An 18,992-nucleotide genomic window follows, 5' to 3' on the forward strand; every position below is an offset into this window, starting at 1 on the left:
ATATACTGTAAAATAAATGTTCTTGAAAACAATGTACTGCTTTTACACATAAAAATCCAATGCATTGCATTCAATACAGGTATTTTGTATTATATGCAATACAAATGGATTTTGAATTTCCCGCCCCGCCGGCAACGTACACACGCACCCACCTCACCGGGAACTCCCCGTGTGCAGAAGCAGGAAGAAGAAAGAAGACGGAGATTGCGGTGCTGGACCGCGCGGGATGCCGGCGGATCAGGTAAGCGCTCTATTTACTAACCTTCCCATAGGTTTACATACCCTGAGTGTGACTCTGGGTTACTACTTTTAGTAACTGTTTTCTACCCCGAGTCACACTCTGGGTTACCTCGAGGGAGGTTAAATAGGGGTTGCAAATCACAGATGAATAGAGACAGTCATACAGGAGGAGGAGAGGACCCTGCCCCGAAGAGCTTGCAATCTAGGAGGTGGTGGAAGTATCACATGATAGGAGGGGGATATGGATTAGGGGGTGAGTCGTGACCGTTTCAAAGACAGAAGAAGATGGGTAGGCAAGTTCGAAAAAATTGGTTTTGAGGGCTCTTTTAAATGAGCAGAAAGTAGGAGCAAGCCGAATAGGACGAGGAAGATCATTCCAGCGAGTGGGGGCAGCTCTAGAAAAGTCTTAGAGCTGTGCTTGTGATGAGGTTATGAGTGAGGAAGTCATTAGTAAGTCATTGGAGGAGCGGAGGGAGTGGCTAGGGGAGTAAGGTAAGGTAAGTGAGACAAGAACTGTGGCAAAGCACAGGAGCTTGAATTTGATTCTAAGGTGAAATGGAAGCCAATGAAGGAAATACAAAGAGATTTAGCAGAAGAGGAGCAGTGGGAAGGTGGTGTATCAGGAAGGTAGGTGGGTAGGTCAGTGAGAAGGCTGTGTATGGGGTAGTTAGGTAGGTGGGTAGGATGAATAAGTCTGGCTGCAGCATTCATAATAGATTGTATAGGAGGGAGTCGGGTTAGTGGAATATCAGAGAGGAGGATGTTACAGTAGTCCAGAAGACAGTTGGTTGGAGTGGCCAGGTGAGCAGAGACATCATGTCTGATTTTGTCAAAGAAGAGAGAGGATGTATTACCGTGGTGTTGTTTGTAGACTAAAAGTAAAATATGTAACTTTAAATGGAGAATGAGCTCATGTTAGAAGGAACATTACAAAATGTTATATGTATGCATGCAGAATATGATTTAAGCCTTGAACGAGCCTGACATAGCTTAAGTAATTCACACTAAAATGCAGTGTGCTGCAACAAATGTATTGTTGTGCCTTGTGGATCATTGTGTTTTGCATTCTGTTTTTTAAAATAATTTGCTGAAAAAGAAAAGGGAATAGTATAATATAATACAAAGAAACCACACTAAACCAGCAGAATAAGAAAATACGTAACAATGCCAAAGAAGAAAGAGATATAAATTAAAAGCCAACCAGCAATACAAGGCAGAAAAATATTAGCTTTGTATATATTACATGGTATGTAAAACTATGAAATCTGTAGCAAATAAAAAAAAATAGAAAAGGGAAGATCAACTTTTAAGGCGAGTTATACTAACCACAACATCCTATACTAACCACATACCGTCCCATACTATTAGAGAAAAATAGGGAGGGGGCGAAATGATGCAGACCTGCTTGGTTCTTTGCTGATTTTTAAGGGGCTGAGACTTATAGCCTTTGGGTGAATTTGAAATGAGGGGGTGTCATAAAAGGGTTTGTAAAGTCTGTAAGGAAAAACATCCAAACCTCAACTCGATCAAGATTGGTAAACAATAATCCCAGGATAAACTGTTGAAGGCCTTCTGCAAATCAGTGGGAAACAACATGGCTTCTCTGTGGGTCTGGGATGCCCAATTAGAGTGAATGGCTTAAATTAAGCTAGGTACACACTTCCAATAATTATTGTTAGAAAAGAAACGATTACGACTGATCAATGATTATGCACAATTTGAACAATCGTATTGTGCACATTTCTCTACCTGTTGTAAAGTTACGATCGTTTAAAAATAATCCACCAATAGTGTAAACACGCTAGATACAATCGTTTGAACGACAGGGAGGGACATGTAAAGGAGAAAGTGTATTGCAGAAACATGCACGATCACTGAATGACTGTACACACTATAGATAGTCAAGGATCGTCAGCCAATCAGATCCACCGTGACGGTCGTATATTTACGACGACAATCCTCATTCATTGGCGTCGTTGGTCACCTTTTTTGTGTGCCATTGGTCGTTCTCCGTTCGTTTCCAATGATAATTATTGGAAGTGTGTACGCAGCTTTAGTGTTATAGCTCTGCAAGTCTGATTGGGGGCTTACAGATCCTGCCTGATCCAGAGGAACATATAACATAATATTTGTGTTCAGCCAAATCAGCCAAAGCTTTTGTGGGAAATGTAAAATTCCAATCTATCAGGGATATGAGCCTATAATGGCATGTCTGCAAGAGTCTTGAAAGATAGTTAAGTATGCGTGCTCATATGAAGAATGAGTCACAGAAAGTAAGGGGGAAGTTGTAAAGAAAAAAGAACAATCTATTATAACAATCTATTATAACAATCTGCTATAAAGAAAATGAGACAAAATATTTATTGATTCATACAAAAGTTGTTTGTGTCATGTATTAACAAAGTTGTAACAAAGGCAGATTTCTTAGTACAGAATCAAGTTCATCACACACATGTCAAGAAAGGATGGGGCAATGTCCATGTCCAACGCATTTGCAATTGTGCATCTTCAGAGGGAATTATGACTTGCTACATGACTGTATGTGAACAAAAAACTATAAAAAAAACTATATTAAACACAATAAATTAATCAATGTATCCCATTTTGCAAAATACATCGGGAACCGAGATTACTTTTTGCTTACCTAAAGGGGTGTCAAATGATTTTGACAGCCTAAGCCAGTGGTCACCAACCTTTTCGGTCCCGCAGACCACTAATATCACCCCGACCGCTCATGCACGGGGAGCCGGGTGTCACTCAAAGGAGGAGAAACCTCCCCCAGAGTGATGTCATTATGACATATTTCCACCCACTCTCCCATTGCTGGCTCAGATCTGGACATATTTCCCATTGCAGGCTCAGATCTGGACATATTTCCACCCACTCTCCCATCGCAGATCTGAGCCTGCAATGGGAGAGTGGGCAGGTTGTGTGCAGGGACACAGGTCGCCCACTTTACCGAGCCTAGGAACTGTACTGGGGACGTGGTTCGTGGCTCTCGCCGATGCGTCCCCCCAATGGGGTCCTTCTCCTGACCCTGCTCGTGGGTGCACTCCAAATCACCAAAATTTTTATCATGGACCACCGGTTGGCAACCGCTGGTCTAAACCAGTGTTTCACAACCAGGGTTTCCCCAGAGGTTGCTTGGGGTTCCTTGAGCAATGAATAGTTTGTGCCTCTCAACCAATGAACTTTTTGGCTATCTGTAAGGTTGGCATTTTTCCCATTGGGCAGCAAGGTAAGAGGCTTTCTTCTTACTATCCACCACACTAATATACTGTGGGCTGGTGATATAGTAATTATAGCCGGGTTCCCTAAAAACCCGAAGGTTGTTTTTAAGGGTTCCCTCATGTTAAAAAGTTCAAGAAACACTGCTCTAAACCCATTTATATGACTTAAAAAGTCTTAATAGATATTTTTTGAATAAATGTTTTATTTTCTTCCAGAGGGAGAGGATTTCCCTTTCTAAGATGATTAAATACATTGTAGCATGTGGCAGAACAGTAAATCGGAAAATTTCATGTAATAGCCATTGGAGAATTCATCCGGTCCAGGGTATTGAGCAAATTAGAGAGCTTTGATAATAGAGAAAATGTATTTCATTGCAAATTCCTATTTTAGAAGTTCAGCATTACATTTGTGTCGCTTGGGGACAATATTATTTTCAAAACATTTATCATAGTGGGTGGACGTCTTAGTTGGAAGTTTTTAATAAATAACACTAAAGTAAGAACAAAACTCTTACCAAGTGGGGTGGGGATTTTAAGAGAGCATGAAAATGAACCTTAGGATTTAGTTTGTTGGTTAGTAGATACTAGTAGTACTTTCTAAGATAACATTAAAATTTGTCTTTGTCTTCTAAGCCAGTGCAAGTTGTCAAACACAGGTTAGGCACTTTTGGCAATTATTCAATTTTGGGGGGTAAAGCTTTATGTTTATGTTCTAGTTGCAAAAAGAAATAGTCTTTAGTTGTTTGAGTAATATTTGAGTACATGTTCTGGGAAAGAGGCGACTCACCATTTTCATGTGTTGGCTGATACCCCTGTAATAGCTGGGGGCCCCTTACTTTTGTTAAACCCCAGAGGAACCCTCTCTCTGGGTCACAGGTAACAGAATAAGTTTAGTTGGGAGCCAAGAATGCCATCTTCAGGACTTGTTTTTCCACATGGCAGTGTGAAAAGAAGAATGCTTCTTTATACTACATTGTAAGTGTAGAAGGGGTGCAGATCACAGTATGGTTATGATGAGGGTTGGGGCATATGCACTTCCATTATTATTAGGCTTTTTGCAATGCAGCACAAGACATGGTTGGATTGTGTATTGTTGGTCATTGGAGCATGTGTGTTTTGGAGGTATGTTGGGGTGCTATAGGCTATAAATGGCACCACATCACAATATGCTTGCAAATGTGTCCTGAACTATGAAATGACACGGAGAGACAATGATTGTGCTTACTGTTTGCTGTAACCCAGGAAACTGCTTTATTAATCTCTGTTGCAACAAACAATGTAAAATGTTGGCTTTACTCCAAAGGAATGGTAGTGAAAAGCAGCACCTTGAATGGGACAGGTGGAACACAATCGTTACATGCAGCAAGATCTTATCTGGTAGAAGCCGTTGCTGCTTCGGAGAGAAAACAGATATTGCACGGTCAGATAAAGTCCCATTGCCTAAATTATTGTAGCATACCCACAAGCTTCCAAACTTTTTGAGATAAAAACCAGGGAATCATTTTAGATAAAAGTATGTAGGAAAGGTACACAACGTGATTTTCATGGACCATGAAAAATAATATGTAAAAATGCTTTGTTTACCCGGCTTTAAAATTAATTTTGTGCAGGAGCGGTATTCCCGAGTGTGACTCGGGGTAGCTTTTAACTAAAAAAAAAACACTTTGCTTGCTCTGTTGTCGTCCCCCGTCATCCTGCTGGTCTGGTGACACGTCCTTCCTCCTCGATCCCCAGCCCCCGAATGCAGCGACGATCGCCGGGGTTTCCCGCTGACGTCGGTGCATGCGACTGTGCCGGTGGGCGGATCAGCGGGAAATTCAAATAATTTTATTTATCCAATACAAAATAGCTGTATTGAGCCCAGTACAAAGAAAACATTACATGTTAATATATATATATATATATATATATATATATTTTTTTTTTTAACAGATTTTGGTGTTTTGTTATTTAAAGTTTATTATTAAATGTATTACATTTATTAAATATTGGTGAGTTATGCCTAAGAATTATAGCCTACAATGAACAATACATTTCCAGCAAAAATTGTACCACTTTTTGCATGGAATTAGACCGCTAGGGAGGGTAATCATTGGTGTGCAGTGAATACTTACCTGAGAGAGAAGCTGCACAGTTGTTGTTGTACCATTGCTACAAGCATCCCAGCCAAAGTTTGAAAGAACTATGCAGGTATGTTTAGTAGAATATTACTCTGATCACCCACACCTAGTTGAAGGCCTTGTACCTGGGGAAATTAGCCAGGGGAACTGGGGCACAAAGACCAGGTTCCTAGCTACTGCTATAGTGCTGCTCATTCTTCTTAGTGTTGCTGTACAGTGATTGCCAGGAAACCATTATGAAGACAGATTCAGGTGCTAATGCTAGTTGTATTCATTTTTTTTATTCTGTGTTTATGTGTTTGTGCTCCACTTTTCAGGTGGCCAAAATGTTTGGTTTATTTCCACTTTAAATGAACCTTTACTTTTCCCTATTATCTGATTGACCCCCTCCCATACTTATGTTTACCTGCTTTCCTGCAACATGGATAAGTATGTAACCTTCGCCTTTTTATTTTTACATTGCAGCCAATTAGAAGGCCTCAGAGCTACCACATGATTCTTTGGTGTATTACTAAGTATTAGTTTTTGTAAATTTACTATTCTTTTTGGAGGAAGGGCAATACAGTAGTTTGCTATAGCGTTTACATCTCATATGTGTCCAGTCTTGATCCTTGATGACTGAAATCTGAGAGGAAATCCTGGTTTAGATATTGGCCCTGACTTATTAAACTACCGTAGTATCAAACATGCATCAAACCTATAAACACACTAAACAGCACCAAACTGGGACTTTAAAGGCAGACCAATATCATTTCAGTTTTATGGTTTCAACTTCCTTTCTTTGAATGGAAAATCCCCATCTGACATAAAAAAAACACTGATTGTACCTATTTTTTTTGGAAGAAATATCGCTGCTTCTCTGCATTGAAGGAGAAATACTAAAATATTAGATGCATTGTATACATTGACATGAATGCAAATGTTTTGAACAGACCAATTTTGTTTTGTGCTGCGCTGTGGTGACTCTGGGTATCTGCTCCCATTGTCCTGTTCATATTCAAACTCCAAAAAAGTTTTAAGGATGTCGTTAAGATAAGATATAGCACTGGTCCAATCTCCTGAAGAAACAGCTTTTGTCTGTGAAACGGGTCGAGAAAGAATTGAGATAAATGCAAGGCATTAGACAGGCAGAGGTCAGCAAACTTTTTTGACCACTAGGCCGGACTCTTTCTTGAGTCCTGTTCTAATGGCTCAGCCCCCCACCAGGAACAGACCCTGAAGGGAAATCCCTCTCCTACGCAATGCATGCGGAGGTGAGGGAAATGCCCCTGAAAGGAAATCCCTCTCCTCCACAATGCATACGGAGGAGAGGGAATGCCCCCTGAAAGGAAATCCCCCTCCTCTGTATGCATTGCATATGAATATGAATCCATATTCATGAACTCCATATGAATTTTCCCTATTTACACCGCCGGCCACAATAAATAGGGAAGGGAGCCACCACGCGGAGGCTCAGGAGCCACATGCGGCTCTGGAGCTCCGGCATCTCCAGTAGTTTGTTCCGGCTCCGCTGCAGGTTTCCGGCTGGCAGTAGGCTGGATTGGCTAGGGAGCGTTAGGCCGGTACAAACTACCAGCTAGGCCATATCTGACCTAAAGGCCGGAGTTTGCCGACCCCTGCATTAGACTGTTACGTTTTAAAATATTATCTTCTTTTTTAAAAATTTTGATAATACATTGTATGAATTGTTGTATTAGCTTTGTACTGATTTTGTCTGCCATTAAAGTCCCAGTTTGGTGTTGTTTAGTGTGTTTATGTGTAAATTAGGGATGTAGCAGTGTATATTAAATTGACGCAAACGTGCAGGACACAATGGCCCTGATTTAATAAAGTTCTCCAAGGCTGGAGGGAATACAGTTTCATCAGTAAAGCTGGGTGATCCAGAAAACCTGGAATGGATCTGGTCCAGAATTGAAAACATTTGCTAACAAATGACTTTTAGGAAATCCTTTTCAGGTTTTCTGGATCACCCAGCTTCACTGATGAAAGTGTATTCTCTCCAGCCTTGGAGAGCTTTAAAAAATCAGAGCCAATGTCTTATAATTGATGCATCACACCTAGTATCAAACCTGAAAACTGAAAATTGTGAATTAGGAAAAAAAAGTCTGAATGTATTGACTGATGTGAACCTGTGCAGCCATTTCAGTATAGATGTCGTATTTTTATTTACTCCTTTATTGGTTTAAATGGGAGTAAATTTTCATCAATTGCTAATTTAAAGATTTAGCACGTTATACAAACCTGTCTAAAAATAAATGTATCTGCCTTTTTTTAGGCTCTTTTAAATGTATACACTTACCTTTACCACTGCTTCCCCAACATTCAATACATGGGTCCTGATCAGCCAATAGAGAAGGGCCATTCTATTTAGTGTAAATATTTTAAATAGTGATCCCTTGTCACATTGCCGTGTTAGGATTGGGAAACTGAGCAGTGATACAGACTCTTTAAAAATTAGAACTCTTCATTGAATAGGACTGATTGTTTTTATGCTATGTTGTAGAAAGTGTTGTGGTGGCACACATTATCCGTCAACTACTCTAATTTTCTCTAATAAGCTGTAGAAACTAGTAAGAAATAAACTAGTTGAGTTGCTATAGAAGGGCAATCAATGTTTCTTTTAGCTGCTTTATATCATAAAGTGTATAAAAATTTTATACTAGGCAAGCTGGTGGATAATCATTTTTTACCACTTGTTTAATCATGGGATAGCGAGGAAAGGATTTTCTTCTTTCTTATATTTGGAACATTAGTACAATGGGAAAAGCACTAAATCTTCAAGGGAATGTAAACAAACACGAGTCTTTATTTCCAACACTGATAGTTTACAAAATAGACACAATTCAGTTCACAAATGTACCAAAAATGCAAGCGACATGGAAAGTTTTAACATATGAATAATAATGGCAAGCAAGACCTAAGCAAGAGAAGGCTGTCTGAATGAGAACTGAGACATATGCTTGTCCCATCAACTAAAGGGTAAAGGGAATCTTTAAGGCTAAAGCAACATATATCAGGGAAGTGAAAGGGTCTTGGGAGTGGTAGGACATGGCAGTGATATCTGATGTCACAGTGCATCAAAGTTGTGATTTCACCATACAGAACTACAGAGATTGCACAATATAGCCCCATGAAGTTTATCCTTGTATTGAGAAAAATCAAAGGAATGTAAAGACTTTCAATAAACATAATCCCATTAGGAGTTACATCCTATAGAAGCAATCTAAAAAATAAAAAGTATTATTGATTTTATATTATAGATTTTTTTTGTATATAAACATTTACCTATATACCTTGAATATACCAACTAATTGTCTCTATTGACTTTATATAAATATATCTGTTTGAAATAGAATCAAAGTGCACTGTTGCTGGGGAAAAGGTTTTAGCTGACAAAGAAAAAGCTGAAGGCAGACGTCTATATATTAAAAATAATACATATATTTATCCCTACATCTGATCTTCACTCAATATTTGAATTAGTAGAGGAGAATGACATGTCATATCAAAGTTCACAATTTAGAGAACTTTAACATACAATTGACTGTAAATAGCATTTTCAGAGATGTAATGGTGGAGGTGTAAAATCGTGCCAGAATTTGTCAGTGTGCTTTTGTAGAGTAGTAGATCAGCTGGTTGTAGGGATAAAAATTTCCCTAAAATATTACTGTTTTACAGAAATCCTAAAACAAACCTTTATTCCTGACTTGTAAACAGCTGATTTCATCCAATAGCATCCACATCCAGGTGCTTTTTTGTCATAAAGTGATCTCTTATTGGCTTCCCCTCCTGCAACTCCCAAATGGTAAAGAGACACGGAAGGTGGGAGAGCCAAGTAATAGTTTTGTGATGGAGGTTGTCATGTTTAAAATGCATTAAACAGCTCATCTTTAAAATGCATAAAAGCATAGGAACACTTAGGGGTGTTAAAAAATGGGTTGTTAATTAACATAAGCACACAAAAAAGCTGATTTAATAGTTCTGTGTGGCCTAGAGTTCAATTCTTTTTTTTCGGATTGCTTTCCATTTTCATCAAACCATCATATGTAAATTACGAGAGGTAATTATGACTATGATCCAGAAGAAAGTTTACTATTTCTTTAGCCTCCTTGGAAGCCATCAAATTGTGAAACCAACTGTTTTTTTGTATAATAGCCCTTGCTGAGTTCTCATTTCCACACTGCTCACAATAAGCTTTGCTGAACTTCCTATCTGATTTCTAGTAATATCAACTTATTTTTTACCAACCTTGTAATTTGTTCTTATTGGCTTTTAATATTCTAAACAACTGTAATATTATAAGTAAATATACCTGATAGCTCTGTGTTTTCTACACTGTTCCCATTCATTAAGGCAGTATGAAGTGTTTCCATCCTGCAAAAAGCTCATCGGCCCTAGGTGGAATATAATCAATGACTGATAAGCTGCAGGAATTTTTGGAAACCATTTAATTGTGAAGTGCAATGCCGGAGAAACAATATAACATGTTGTTTAGGAACAAATAAACAATTATGATATTTGAAATTTAAATAAAGCCCCTCTATTTAGATCTGCTTTACAAAATCTGAAATAATTATAAACTGTAACACTGTGATGTATCTAGGTCACTTTTGTGCTTTACTTTTCCTGAAGGAACTAAGTAACCAACTATGATCCCCTGCTGGAAATGAGAACAATTTGTACATGTCTATGTAAAAAGTTTCAAGTGACTGTATTAAGCACTGAAAAGTTGGTCACTGACCCCAAACACGGACACACAGTGTTATATGATTATCTTGTGGTGATTAACACAAGCTGGTGCTGCTTTCAAACCCACAGGTTGGGAAGCTGTGAAATCCTGCTATGGTGACACTGAGGGATAAATAGGGAGTGTGTGGAACGTGGATGCTTATGTATATTTCAGTGACCCAAACGCTCCTCACAGCTCTCGAATGGACTCTTGATTGCACCACCAAAAACATCTACTTGGCGATCATCCCAGTGGATTAGATTTCCAGACAGAGGCATTGTGCAGTTTGCGATTCCTTCTATTTCTCTGTTGGTCAGAACACGATCCCACATGTTGAACTGTGATACCTCTCCCACAAATGCCTGGGTAGCATCGAATCGACCACCTACAGCATCCTGGTAAAAAGAGAAAAATATTAAAAATGCTAAATGTTAAACTCAGTCTACTGACCTCGTTTTAGAACAAACGGCTGTAGCCATGTTTATCATTTTCAATAATTCAGGTAATATTTCTGTAGTACATAAAATAATTGGCACCAAAAATGTTTTTTTTTTATAAATATATCTATCCCACAATTATGTTAAGCTAAAATTTACAGTTTATTAAATGCAAAACATAAATTAACAACAACAATTTTAACAACAAAAGATTAAAATATCAACTTGATAAAGGCAGGTAAGTAATTCCTTACAAAGTTATTGTATTATATATAGTTTCATATGGTAATGCGTTTCACAGTATCTTCTCTGCTTCATCAGACCCAGAAAACTATATTCAACAATCAAAATTGATAGATTTCTTCTAATTGTGTAGTTGTACAGTAGACAAAAACTTTGTATCTACATTTCTCCTCAAAAATAATTGTGTAGTAGTCAATACTAGATACCTGTTCTTGTCCGAAAATGATGACTCCATTAGGTTTGATTGGGTGCCAGGCAGACAGATTCTCATTTGATCCTTTCTTTTTACCATCTTGGAAGGCTGTCCACATTCCATCTCTTGTAGTCCAAGCCACACAAATATGATGCCACATTCCATCTTTCAAGCTAACCGGCAGTTGAGTTACCTGTTGTAAATAAGAAAATATTTCACATTCCTGTGCCATCAGAGACCTTCATACAAATATGTTTTCACACTAAGGACTTGTTCATGTTGCAGATATTTTAAGGTCTTTAGAAAGATGTTATAACCCTTGCCAAACAGCTTGCAAATGCTGCTTATTATTTTTTATCACAATGTGCAGTTAGAAGGTGTGATAATGTGGTGCAGTGAGTTGAGAGACTTCTAACTAGAACTGCCAAAATGATGCGCTACTCATAGGTCATTAGGGATTGGATGCGCTACTGCTACAACTTCAGCACACAGAAGTTGTACACTTTAATTTAGCAAAAAAATCAAAGTATACATTCGTATCTTTTATCTTCCATGTCTTTGGCAACTGCAGTGTTGAATGCTAAATTGAAGCTCATAACATTACAAAGCAGCCTTCTGGGGTTTACGTGGAACCCTCAAAGCAGTGTTTCTCCACCAGGGTTCCTCTAGAGCAGAGGCCGGCAAACTCTGGCCTTTAGGCCAAATACGGCCTAGCCGGTAGTTTGTTCCGGCCTAACGCCCCCTGGCCGACCCGTCCTAATCCCGAAAGGCGAACCATGGCTCCAGGTTTGCTGGATCACCCAGCTTCACTGATAAGAGTGTATCCTCTCCAGCCTTGGAGAGCTTTATTAAATCAGGGTAATTTTGTTTGATGCTATTACTGACTAAATCCTGTTTAACAATGGTTGGGCATTAATTGCCAACCCTGGGTAATAGTCAGTAGAAAAACAATGTAGAGCCTGGCTGGTTGTTCAAAACTATTTGTGGTTTAAGCCAGTACAGCCGCAGTGACACTATTTACAATATGGTATATATTTCAGTTAGAAGTTTATTTTCTACTGCCCCTGTTGGGCCTGTACGTTAATGTACGGTAATGACTTGTAAGTTTCATTTTTTTTTTTCAACTATTTTTAAACAAGATTTACTTATTAATAATAATAGTAATAGCATAAAAAAATGACCCTGATTTATTAAAGCTCTCCAAGGCTCTCCAAATAGGCTGGATCACCCAACTTCACTGATAAAAGTGTATCTTCTCCAGCCCTGGAGAGCTTTAATAAATCAGGTCCAATGTGTCCATGTGAAAATGTTATCATACAGAATTCACCCAAGACCTATTCTTTAATGGGAAAGTTTTTTTGAGTGCAAATTTAGTGCACTAATATCTGATATCACTTAGAAAATGTAGAAACATTCTGAAATTTGCCTGGCATTTTTTTTACCTTTAACAAACATTAAACTGCCTCTTGGCCTGAAATGTGAAATATGTATTTTAAAGCACTGGCTTTCTTTGGAGCTGTGGAGTCGTAGTGCTGAACCTGTGTTCTAATTGCACCCAGTTTTGACCAGCTCCTATCTCTTCAGAAAGCATAAGTGAAACAGCCAGGCTGTTCAATACTATTTGTGATACAAGCCGGTACAGACCGCGCCTGCGGTCTCTGTATACCAGGCTCCATGGACATCAAGGTCCTCCTATAGGCTGAATACCCTATGTTACCTTCCTGCACACTGGAGGAATTTTTCTTTACCATAATTGATTGCGATATTGTTTCCCTTGCACGCTTCAAAAATCACATGCCCTGTTCTTCAAGGAAATATATACTGCCAAGTAATTGTGTACTATATCGCTTAACGTACCGTCACCGCTGAAGAAGCCTAAGCTAGGCGAAAAGCATCAAATCATCAGCCTACGTATGCAACACGATTTACATTATGATATAAAGTTCAGTTCGAAGTTTATTGTCTAGTGCTCCTGTTGGGCCTGTATGTTAATGATCTGGATTTATTCACTAGTCAGATCTAGCGTTATCATACTGTTATGTATTATGGGAATTAATCATTAATACTTATCACTATTAGCCTAAAACCCTTCTCTACATTGTTTTTGTACTAAAAATAGTTTAAACCCATTGTAGAAAAAAATAGGAGGAATTTTGAAAATCAAAAGCATGGGCATATACTAGGCAAATGTCATGCCAAATCATCTATAAACCCTCCCCTTTATAGATGATATTTCCAAAATAGATCCATTTTATTGGTTTAACGGTAAGCTTACTGATGTGACATGCCCAGAATTAAGTTGGAAAAGTTGCTCCTACCAAGAATGAAACCAAGAAGGATAAGATATTTGGTGACTCATTGGAAATAATTCAACATTTTCTTTCTCCTTTCCTTTCAGAACTCTTTCAATTGTTTAATCTTTAGTGGTATTCCATTAGCCTTACCTTATCATTGATAAGAAGTTCCATAGGGTTGTGGCCCCATTCCAACAAAACAATCTCATTAGGCTGACCATGGACAGAATAGGAGAAAGGAGTGCCTGACCCTGTGATTGTCTTAGATTTCAACCACAGGCATATGGTGAAAGCATAAAGCTCTGGAAGAGTCTTCTTCATTCGTCCATACATGTAGTTGGTACGGACTGGAAAACTAATTTTGAAGTTCTCTGGGTGATAACCAGGGTAACCTGAAATAAAATAAAACCAACACATACACTTGAAGACTAAAACTAGGTTAGTTAAAGAGGAACTAAACTGAAAAATGCCTAAAAAAATACACTTACCTTCAATCCCGCAACGCAGTTGGATCCATCCAGAGGTATCCTGTATCGGGTCCTGCGTCGTCCCGGCATCTGTCCTCGAACTGGCGCTCCTATGTTCCTAAACTTGCACCTATGTTCTGTGTGGTGCCACAGCTGCCTGACTGTTGGCAACTTTTGGTTCCTACTGTGCCTACACCTTCATCTCCTTTGGTACTGCTATTGCACATGACCACACTATTTATTTATTAATGTATCGTAATTAGTTTTGTGCTTCTGGGCATAGTCTGGGGTATTTTTATAGAACAGTAATAAGAATTTCCAGTAATATAGGGACATTTTGCGAGCCGTTTTCTGGAAGTATGTAGTAATGTAACATAATTGATTTTTTTTTTGTTTGTTTGTTTGTTGTGAGGTTAGGTTTGTGGTTTTTCTCATTTTCAAAAGAGAATAAAATTGAGAAATGCATTTTTCCTCTACAGTGTAAATTATCATTATCATATGACTTTCACCTTGTTCCAGTTCGGCTATGCGATTCTGCAGGATGCTCAGTTCCTTCTCTATGTCTTGGTTGTCTCTTTCACCTGAAGCTGTTGATTGTTCCTTCTCTAGTTCTAAAAGTTTGGCAAGAAGTTGGGCTTCTAGCTCTAACAACTTGGACTGTAAAGAGTCCCGTCCATGAAGAGGTGTAGGTGAAGTTGATGTTGGCGAGGTCAAATTGTGCACTCTTTGCTGTATTTCCAGCTATAAAATACAGAAAAATAGAACTAAAATCAGAACTAATACAATATACATGATAGTGGCATACCTCCCAACATATGATCACGCCAAAAAGAGACATTCAATAGTGGGCATGGTCCACTGGGCGGGGTATGTACTGGGTGTGGTTAAAGCATGATGAGTCAATTTAGTATACTACAATAACACTTAATAACACAGTATACAATTAAATATAAAATCGCAGCATCTTTAAGGTAAACTGTCAATCATCTTTTGTTCCATTGGTGGTTCTATTATAAAAAAATTGGATCAACAAGGGCCATCTGCTACTTGTAAGTCACAATTCTTTATTAGCCTAAAATAAAATTTTAGAAATAAATTCTAAAGAAAAGTTCACTAAAGAAGAATTTCCATTTATCTTTATTCCAAAAATTTAATACCAAATCCCCTAATTCACACACACCAAATAAAAACTTTGTCACATAACACAATATACTTCAGACAAAAATGCTGCATTTTAATGGCTAAAGGCTTTTTTTTAACCAGGAAAAAATAACAGCATGGGCTCCCCCAATATTTAAACCAGCCCCTTCAGTATGCTTGGGAACTTCCTGGATAGAAAATGGGGAAGCGAGCCTGTGCAGCCCCTCTCCTATGCATAACTGGTACTGTCCCGGAAAACAAGACAGACGGAATGTAGTCAGTAATAAGTTTTAGTAATACATTTGTCAGCAGCATGTATTGTCTACTGCCCTGCAGGTGTTTTGGTATTTATTGTGTGGTCTTCCAGTCCCAGGTTGTCTGTGTGGTGCTTACTCAAACCTGTAAAGAAAACATATTACTTTCCGGGGTCGGGGGTCAGCAAACTTTTTGGACTACTAGGTCATTTCAGGAGGTGAATAAGGCGCACTAGGCCAGAAGAAACAAGGTGTCCAAGGAAAGGTTTTTTTCCAACCGTGAATGCAAGCGAGCAGCCTCAGTCTTCCGCTCATCCGCGGTGTAGTCTCTGTACGTGTGCGCGTGTGCTTAGCATCAAAATGCCCCTTGAGATTTGACCGCTTGAAAGTGCTGTTGGTGTCGTTGCACACTAAACACAGGGCTTTGTCGCCGCGTTGGACAAAGAATAATTTGTCAGTCCAATCGGGGTTGAAGACACAACGTTTGAGGTCGACCTTCCGGAGACTGGTAGCTGCGAGTTGCTTCTGCTCTTTAGGCATAGTAATTGGGGTTACTGTGCGGGAACTCGATGATATCGTGGGAACTCATGATAACGCGACAATTCAATTAGGCCTGATCCAACAATAAATAACTAGGGGGGCGTTAAGCGGGACTGGAATACTGGCTAGGCCATATATGGTCTAAAGGCCTGAATTTGCCTACCACTGACTTAGGCTATGTACACACGTGCAATAATTGTCGTTGGAAAGGATCTTTCACAATCCTTTCCAATCACAAAAGACTGCACAATGCATGAACGAGCTCTGTACATACAGCACAGTTCTGCTCTATAGAGAGGGGAGGGGGAGAAGGATGGAGCAGCAATCCCCCTGCGTTCTCTCGCCTTTACTTCTGTTGACCATGGATCCGCCAGGATGGTCGTTCAGACGATGGATGACGAGCACTGTACACACGCCAGATTCTCATCCATTATCAGCCCTGAGTGGACGAGAACCATTGCACGTCTGTACCTAACCCTAGACTAGCTTCTAGTATTTATATTTTTTATTCCATTTTATTTTTTTTTTATCTGTGATTTTTTATAATGCAGAGAAAAATCTCAGATGTAAAGTTTTGGGGGCATTATGGAGTATTAAAGTGAAAAGTTTGGGGTTGATTTACTAGAAGTATTTAGGCTGTTTGTATATTAAAGTAAACTAACACTTTACAAAGGGTATTTCACTCAGCTTAGAGCACAAATCAAAGATTTTTTTTTCAAAAACTTAATTGGATTCTGTATTCTTTGCAAAATTTATTTTTACAATGTTCAAGCTAAATGAATTATTCCTTGCAGACTGAAAATTCACGTTGCTGAGTGAACAGACAATTCTTTACATTACTAAATCAATGCAAATGGTTTGTAAAGTGACTAATAGTAGCAGTGTCATGGAACATTCCTCCAATCTGTGACTCACCTAAAGCATGTGTCCAGTCTCCAAAACTCTAGCATGTTTGTAGTCTTTATCTCTTTTAGCATTTTAATGTAGTTAGATCATTTATCTGCCTTTCCTGAGTAATTTGTGTGGCCCTTTAGTGATTTCAGGGGCTGTATTTGAGGCCAGCCATGTTAAGTATGATCTGTTTTTATCATTTCAGTTGTGGTCATGGAAGAATTGAAATTAAAGTTTGGGTCTAGTTTTAAATAAAAGACAATTTGAAGCTTTTTAATTTGCATTCCATCCAACTAGGTTAGTTACAGAAAGAAAAAAATCTACAAACACTAGCACACTTTTGGCATGTTTTTATCATAAAGTTGAGAACTTCTGTAAAATATGGTAAGATAGCTTTACTTAACAAAAAGCAAATACATTTACAGTTCCACATCTTTTCTGATCTTTTCTTGATAAAACAAAAAGTATGCGGACATCTAAGATAAAGACTTTTCAAAAAGTGCCTAATGTGGGTCAAGGGTTTCAGTCAATTATTTACTATAGGTATTGATTTGAAATGCCAGTAAAATGATATTATTTTTATTACTGTTATACTTAAATATAAATCATTCCAAATATAAACCCTGGTACCTACTTTAACCTAAAAAAAATGCATTGATTGAGTATAAACCCAGGTAACAAAACATGGTGATCACTGCTAACAGTAATCAATAGAAATGCCAATTAAATATTGTGAATAAAAACATCTATGGTGCATAATTTTTAAAACATATTTTTAAAGAGAAAAAAATCAAATAGGACTCAGCCTATATTTTTACAAGTCAAAATATTTTGTACTTTTGAGATAGATAAAGTAGATCATTTTCCCTTAAATGATCTTTTGTGCAGGGTTGTTGGTGGAACTGGTGTCCTTATGTGAAGTGTTTTAGAAACAGCTTGCCTTTCACAGATCTGATAAACCATACACAAATGCAGTTCAAGCACATGCCACTAGGTGTGATTCGATTATAAACCAAGATTTCTAAACTTATTTTCTAATGGTATTTTAGAGCAAAAAATCGGTTTATACTCCAGTATATATGGTACCCCTTTTTTAAAATTCTGTTGAACTGTTGCATGGTACAATTAACCAAAAATAATTTATCACTAAATAAAAAAACAAATATATGTCTGCTAGAGAAAAGCACATTTTCTGAAATTATTTCTTACCATGGCTTGTAAATACAGATTAGAGCTTGGCAGTAGTGATGTTTGGAAAATTTACTGGCTGACCAAATTTTTTACTAATAGTCTGAGCTATGTGCTGTAAAAGAGGGTATACCAGTGGCTAATATAGTGAACAAAGGAGCTGTACTCCACAGAATCCCCCCTCATCTTATTGGTTGGCATAGAAAATGGAGACTTAAAGATGTCATCTGTCCCCTCTGATATCCTTCACCCCTTGACTATTCTTTTTATTGTGGTTTTGATGCTTTACACCTGGATACCTAAAGTTTATCTATTTTGTTTATCTTATGTTCATGTATAGTCCCCTCAAACCTAAAATCTGTATTTTCCCTATGTTATTTTAGCCCAGACTTTATGTACACCTTCTTTTCTTATTTATATTTACTTCCTTGTGTGTTTCTTTTGTTGTTTATGTTGAAATTTGAAAAAAATCAATTGAAATAAAGATGTCATCTGAGTATGGGTGTTTTTATGAAGGCTTGCAAAGTATGCTTTCATTATGACCAGCCAAGCACATCTCAGTATCATTAAACTTTTGTCAGGTTCTGTATCCATTTAGAATAGAAAAAGGTTTTATTTTTTGAGTTTTACACAATTACAGATTCAGATTTACTTGCAAAAGTAAAGTTTAATACCATTAATTACAGAATAGCTTGTATATATCAAATAATATATTATTTTTCAAGACAATGGAGTTAAAGCAAGTAATTACTAATGACTATCTCATTTTAAACTTTGTCACACACACAACTGCAAGACTTTTCTAGAGCTGCCCCGACTCTCTGGAATGGTCTTCCACATTCTATTGGGCTCATTTAAATGAGCAGTCATAATACATCTTTTCAAACTTGCTTACCGGCTTCTTCTGTCACTTAAAACCCTCATTACTCACCCACCATTCTATATCCCCCTCCTATTGTGTGATACTTCCCCCACCTCCTAGATTGTAAGCTCTTCGGGCAGGGTCCTCTCCTCCTCCTGTGTCAC

At 38.1% G+C, this 18,992-nt stretch overlaps 1 protein-coding gene across 1 annotated transcript in view; it reads right to left on the reverse strand.

The window, feature by feature from the left end:
* Positions 1–8,378: 8,378 nt before the first annotated feature.
* The window catches only part of NPTXR (neuronal pentraxin receptor), a 27,483-nt gene continuing 16,869 nt past the window's right edge, over positions 8,379–18,992 (reverse strand). The window contains exons 2-5 of the mRNA XM_072421104.1: positions 14,463–14,694; positions 13,637–13,878; positions 11,206–11,385; positions 8,379–10,714 (exon numbers count right to left, since the gene is read on the reverse strand). Coding sequence (XP_072277205.1) covers positions 10,490–10,714; positions 11,206–11,385; positions 13,637–13,878; positions 14,463–14,694 — 879 coding nt within the window. The 3' untranslated portion in view covers positions 8,379–10,489. The remainder of the gene's footprint in view (positions 10,715–11,205; positions 11,386–13,636; positions 13,879–14,462; positions 14,695–18,992) is intronic.

This window comes from Pyxicephalus adspersus, chromosome 8, assembly GCF_032062135.1.
Source record: "Pyxicephalus adspersus chromosome 8, UCB_Pads_2.0, whole genome shotgun sequence".
In the NCBI taxonomy this organism is placed as follows: Eukaryota; Metazoa; Chordata; class Amphibia; order Anura; family Pyxicephalidae; genus Pyxicephalus; species Pyxicephalus adspersus.